Source organism: Pinus tabuliformis, chromosome 8 (assembly GCF_031772625.1).
Source record: "Pinus tabuliformis cultivar Carrire ecotype Pingquan chromosome 8, CPIR1, whole genome shotgun sequence".
In the NCBI taxonomy this organism is placed as follows: Eukaryota; Viridiplantae; Streptophyta; class Pinopsida; order Pinales; family Pinaceae; genus Pinus; species Pinus tabuliformis.
Window position 1 is genome coordinate 1,671,090,344 of NC_142294.1, and position 7,047 is coordinate 1,671,097,390.

Genomic DNA, 7,047 nt, shown 5'->3' on the forward strand with positions numbered 1-7,047 from the left:
CCATCTCACCCAATGCTTACCTCACAAGGATGAATAGAAGGTTCTCAATAATTTCCATAGTGTTGCCTAAAATGACTAGTCTAAAGTTTATCGCTTATGAAATGTCTTTCTTATAGGATACTTGTGGTCTTAAAGTGATTACACATGTTACATAAAACATTTGTCCACATAATAACTAAGCATATATATATATATATATATATATATATATATATATATATAAAGTATTTCTTTACATTTATATAGATTCAAAATCTAATTTTCTACATTTTCATATATAGTTTTTTTATTTTATTTATAAAAAAAAAATTTAAATATAAAAAAAAATGATAATGTTATCCAAAAATGTAATCTTAAAAAAACAAGACTAAGCAATAAAAAATAAAAACCACTGGATTTAAAAATAAAAATAAAATATTTAGATTTAAATTTTATTATATTAATATTAATAATAATAAAACTATTATTTTAACTAAAATTGTATGACACCGACCAACACTAGAAATAAAAATTAAAAAATATATAAATTTCAAAGTGATTATATTAATATATGAATGAAATTAATACATGCTCATAGTATGAATAAAGAACATTTGATCACTTCAGTTCTCTTCTTCAAGGGTGGACAGCTTCAGTCGACACGGGAGGATAACTTGGGTGGATAACTGGTGATGCCCCATTCTGCTCATATATTTAACTTCATTTTCAACTTTTCACCTTCACTTTCGGAGCATTATCAGTCAGTAATAAACTTGATCACGAAATAGGTGTCTGTCTTTTGTTTGAAGTGTTGAGATGGACGTTATTCCAGACGACGTCATTCGATGTTGTTTGTTGAGAGTGCCTTACTCATCACACAATAATCTGAAAGCTGTGTGCACAAGTTGGAAGGTTATGCTGAGTAGCCCTAGTTTCTATGTTGACAGAAAGATATGTGGGGCGAGCGAGCATCTCCTTTGCTTCATTCAAATGCATAAGAGGGTCGACATTCTCTGTGCAGTAAAGGTGTACGACCCTGTGACGGGGACCTCTGAGATGCTACCTCCCATCCACGATCCAGACTTCGTTAGAATAACACCACTGTGTCGCTGCGCTGCTGTGAATGGGAAACTGCTTCTCATTGGCGGATTCTACCACTATAGGAAGAGGGTATACGTTTATGACTTTGTATCTACCACATGGACCCGGGGAGCTGACATGCCTACAGCTAGATATTCCTTTGGGTGCTCTGTCTCTTCTGCCAATGGACTTGTCTACGTGGCCGGCGGTATCGATGACCATGGCACTCCCCTGGCGTCTGCAGAAGTTTATAACGTGGCCGAAGACAAGTGGGATATTCTGCCTCCTATGAGCCAACAGCATCGCCAGGGATGCCATGGTGTTTTCATGCAAGGTAAATTCATGGTGTTAGGCGGAGGCCAGTTCAACAGAGATGCCGAGGTTTTTGATCCGACTACGCGAAGGTGGAGAAGGTGTGAAGATAGTGAGAGATTGAGTACAGATGTCGCGAGAAGTTGTGGTGTTGTTTCTTTTAGTGGAGAGTTATATAGATTCACGAAAGAGGAAGTAATAAAGTATGATGCTGCGAAAAGGGTTTGGCGCCACTGCCACTCACACACGGGTCTCGTATTTGTTCAACCCGTCAGTGGCGCAGTGGACTGAAGTGAACGGTGTTTATGAGGAAGGTTCTACCTTGATCAAACATGCAACAGTCGTAGAGATTTGAATGGAGTGAGTTATGCCACCTGACTTATATCGGTTGAAGTGTTTGTATGTTCAATCAAAAGTTATTATAAAAATATTTTAATTTTATATATTTGTGGTAGTTTGACTTCTCTTACATTATTTAAATTTTATATATTTATGGTATTCTAACTTTTAATGCCGATAATTAGTCAGAAATTTTCATTTTCAGTTGAAGCAAAATACGTAAGGTTTTTAAATTATTTTTTTTATTATTAAAAAATAATATAAACTGATTTAAAAATATGTAAATAAGAAATTTCTCAAAAGAAAATTATAATTTAACTTTTTTAAATTTAAGTCTTTTCTTATATATATATATATATATATATATATATATATATATATTAATTTGAAGTGTATAAAAAATAACCTGCTCTTATTTTATTGTTTATTGAAGTTTTTATATGGTTTATAATATTTTAATTTCTTTATGTTTTTTTCTAAAGATAGCCAAGTTTTATTCATCATTTTAAGACTTCCCTAAAAGTGTTGTTTTTTTAATGAATTTATCAAGTCATTCTATTAAAGGTTGATGATTTTCCAAATACTTTCATAGATATTTAGAAAACTAATTGATTGTTTGATATAATTTTTTCAAGTATAGAAAATTTTTTCAAAATTTTGTAATCTCAATGGCTTGTAATTTCTAGTGTGAGCTGTGTTATTGTTACTTCAAGTTCTTGAATAGATGGAGTCATGAATAAGAGTATTGGATTCAGAGCTTTTCAAACTCATATATCTTCTTTTCCACTCTTAAATTTTTATATTCTGGTTATAATATAAAATTAGCAAAAACATCCCTTAAAAACCCTAACTCCCCATGCAAGTACGTTAGAATTAATACCAATAAAACCGAGATCATGAAAACTAGTGCGTCTACAACGTAATATTATATTATTGGTGCGTTACAGCATTAAAAAAATTGAAACTAATAAAACACTAATATCATACGCAAATGCGATTATAGCCCAAATGACAAATGCAGAGATTAGCTGGTTTCTCATAAGGGTTGTACTGCAGAGTGAGGTTCAGCTTGGATGGGAATTGATTTCAACATTGATCTGTGTTTCTACAGGTTCTACAAGTGCACGGATTGGCTGTTCTTTTGGAGAGATATTTTGACCCAGAGTAGAGAAGGAGATTGTTTATTGTGGGAGAGAATCTGGTGCAGGGGGATGGGATTCTCTGGCTGGTGAAAGAAAACCCCATAGCACACCAGCCAAATGGAGATGGTTTAAGGTGAGTTAGAATTGAGTTTATCCGGTAGAAATTGGATTTTTGGTAATGTTCTTTTAAATAAATTTAAGTTGTATTTTACAGATTAATTAATACAATACAGTAAATATCATAAATCAATATCAAAGTTTTTATTTTTTATAACATTATTCTTATTTTTATTCTATTTTGTAAAAGTTAAAATTTCTAAATACATTGAATTATCATTCCATATATTAAGTTTAATTAAATTTTATTTATATTTTATTTTTGCAAAATTAAAATGTTTATATTATATTATACTACGTACCACATCTCGACTCTATAGAGTTGGGGAGTCCGACCACAATACACACAATTATAGATATTTAATTCTAAATACAAATTTATGAAAAAAAAATTATAATATAGGTGTATTTTAGAATAGAATTCAAAATTTTTAATTTTGTTTTAAAAAAATTATTGGGTGGATGTTAGAATACTTTTAGTGATAATTATGTATTAAAAATTGAGTCAAAATTAGTTATCTCATTTTTTGTTTTTTAATTAAATTGATTAATTAAAAAAAAAGTATAGCAACAATTGTCATTGAAATGAATTATTATTTTATGTGAAAATGTTTTTTATAACCCATGGTATTGCAACAAAACACTATTGATAGATTAAGAACCTCAACAAAATACAAGTGAACATGAACACAAACTTCACAAGCTTGAGGTAATGAACATGTAATGAAAGTCCTTCTTGGAACACCTTCATGTGCCTCCTTGGCTTTGTAGCATTCTCCATCACGTTTTCCATCACCAATACCAAAATACCTAGACCTTTCGTCAATAAAAATTGGCTCAACTATGCCTTGTGCATGTTTTCCTAACCCTTTACCTTCATAGCCCATATTCATCAATAATTTGGACCATATTCCTTTATTGTGTCTTTCAAATGCACCAAAACATTCATTTTGAGAGGAAATTAAAGATAAACTTGAATTTCATACCTCATTTTCATGGGCATACTTGGCTAGGGTTTCCTCGCATCATGGAGTTGAATCTCCATCTTGTGCATCTTTTCAAGAAGCTCTTGCTTCTCCTCCTTCATGGCCACCAAATTCTTTTGAAGTATAGTGTTCTCCTTCCTATATTCATACATATCTTGAACCATATCTCTCATGATGATAAGCTCTTGCAACATCTCTTCTTCAAATAATCTTGTTAAGGAAGATGGATTAGAATCATCACTTGTTGAGGCTGCCATCACACTTGTAATGCATCAAAAAACTTCACAAATCTGCAACCATTAAAACCCTACTTGCACAAAACTAAAGAAATCAAAAAAAGAATCTTCGCTCTGATACCTACCTGATGTGTTGTTGAATGTTATTTTTCACGTGCTAATTTCAACTTTAGATTTATAAATAAATTCTTGTCAATTGCTTCATGTGCATAGGTTCCCTTTTAGTGTTTGTGATTGAAAACAAGTAAATTGATCAAGTTTTATGTCAAAATTCATGATCAAAATAGCATGAAAGTAAAATGATGAAAAACTACAAGTAAATATATAGAAAATCAACAAATTTAACACTTAACATAGGGTTTTGATGAAGGATTTCAACCCTCCTTGGCTACATCTCATTGGTCTACTTTCCATGGCTTGGGCACATGTATTAGCTCAATAATAGAAAGCGTGTTGTTTACAAAGATATACTACTCCTAAAACCTACTTCAATGTGCTCAGAATGTCCAAATCAGTTAGGAACACCTTTTTCTGATCTCAATTTGGTCGAATTTTTCTGCAATTATGGTCAAAACTATTTTCCCTAGTAAACCTTTGATAAAGCTAGACGAACTCCAGTTAACTCCACTAAAACTGGAGTTCCCACCGAAAAAGGAGAGATTGCCAAAATCTCCAATGAATTAAACTAGAGGTTAATTAACATTAATTGTGGATTAATTAACCACTAATCGTGCTTAGTGCTAATTCGTGCAGTTATGTAAAAATGTTAGTGTTACACATCATTTTGTCACTGCCCCTGTACTCCTCATTCCACTATCATGGAGGGCCTCTATATTGAATTTGACATGCTTTCCCATCATGACGAAACTCCCAATATGTCCCTCTTCATGAGTAGAATGATTCTCCTTTGCATCATTTCCCAAGAATATTCCTTTTATCCTAGTTTACATGACCATCACTATTGATGAGTTTCATCCTCATGCTAATTTGTACAGATTGAAAGTAGCCCTCGCACCATACAGAGTGACTGATCCCTTTTCTAGTCGCCCTGATACTCTTTTGGAAGGTTTTTTAAATATGGAGCTGAAGCTTCCATGTCTAGAAGCTTCGTAAAAGAAGTTTGGTAGATGGTTGGGCCGGATGGATCCAAGGAAGTTAGTTTAGGCTCCTTTCCTCTATTAGGATGGAAAAAAATCAAGAGATAAGACCTCCTCCCATGATGGGAGGTACCATCTCCCATCCATCCAAGCTATATAAACCTCTCTTCCTCCCAAGAGAAAACTAGTTGGAGTTTTGGAGCAAGTTTGAATAACCATCAAATCATCTATAGCTTGTAGCTTTCTAGTGTATGTTTGAGCGATAATAGTGTGATTTTGGTTTGGTTTGAGACTAGAGGGGAAGAGGCCTTAAAACATCCATTGTTGGAGATATCCATGCAGTGCTAGCAGAAGTGTGGGAACTTGGATATGTCGAAGGAGACTAGAAATGTCAAGGCACCAGTTGTAATCTCTTTCTGATTTATATAAATGCAACTATGGATTGATTTCCTACATGAAGTTCCATTTTACATCTTTATGGCTTAATGTTCCTTGACCTGTTGAGTAGGCTAAATACAATATTGTATTCTATCATGTTTGTTGTTGTTGTTGTTTTCCTGTTTCAGGTATTCGAAGGAAGGAAACATAAGATACCTGGAGTGAGGAAACAAGATCATCACCAAGTGCAATAACATTCTTAGAGGTAGGCCCTCTTAATTGAGTCTAGCATAAGGATATTTTCCATAGATTGCTTGTTCGTGGCTAGACCCGCTCTCTCTAGCTAGAGGAATTGCTTGTGTCCACACTGAGAATTTACCTGCACCACAGTTAGCTGGTGGATTAAGTGGAAGAGCTCACATGTGGAATTGAACATCATGGTTAGGCGCATTAACCCACGTAGTTTCACTGAACTTTAACATTAATTACAATGGTGATCAAATATGGTGGCAGTAATATGGTTGCTGTTACAGTTTAGTTGGCGCAGGTTATTCTGACTATTAACCATAACCATTATGTTATGTGTGTTCACATGGGAGGGGGCTAGCTCGTGGGTTGGTTCCCTCGTAACCCATAAACTCCAAACCGTTATGAATTCAAATATACGCGGTGACCATAGTTGGTTAAGTCTTATGGCGGTGGTATAGTGGTAAACCTTGGAGTTTGTTGGGGCGAGGTCACGGGTTCAACTCCTTTGACCTGCCCAATAATTTTATCACACTATACGCTCATTGACCAACACGATCCGGGGTCTTCTTTTCGAAATCAAAAGGTAGAGATGATTACGACACTTTATGATTTTGAAATAAATACTCGTTTTGACACTAGAAAGTCACAAATTCAAACCAAAGGCAAAAGTAAAAGCATAATCGACCATCAACAGCAAATAAACTTTCTCCTATGATCAAAATCGACACTTGCGACAGATCTAAATCAAAGGACGACAGTACGATTATTATACTTTTGCAATGGAAAACTGTAAACGACTCAACAAACACATAAAAACATCTACAGTTATTTTGTACAAATGAGGCAGAATATCAGTAAGGAAAAGGGGTTTGAAACAGTCATATACTGATCACAGGCTGCAAAATACAAAGACAAAACTGGAAGGAATGAAGCAAAGAACCTCAACTGCACAGGGCTAGGCTGATCAGCACACCTGTTACACAGAGAAACTGCATTGCAGGGTAGGTTTCCCTCTCGGGAAGTGCGTTGAAATGCAGAACCTCTTCACAGTGCCTGCGCTGGGGCAGAAACGAGAATTCTATCTGGGTTCTGGGTCACAATTTGCAGTTTAATCTTTGGTTTTTGGCCGAGT

General features: G+C 34.3%; 1 protein-coding gene across 1 annotated transcript; it reads left to right on the forward strand.

Moving 5' to 3' along the window:
* Positions 1–795: 795 nt before the first annotated feature.
* Positions 796–1,662, forward strand: LOC149242600 (F-box/kelch-repeat protein At2g44130-like). The gene has a single exon (XM_089370894.1). The coding sequence runs from the start codon at positions 796–798 to the stop codon at positions 1,660–1,662; it is 867 nt and encodes a 288-aa protein (XP_089227020.1).
* Positions 1,663–7,047: the final 5,385 nt, after the last annotated feature.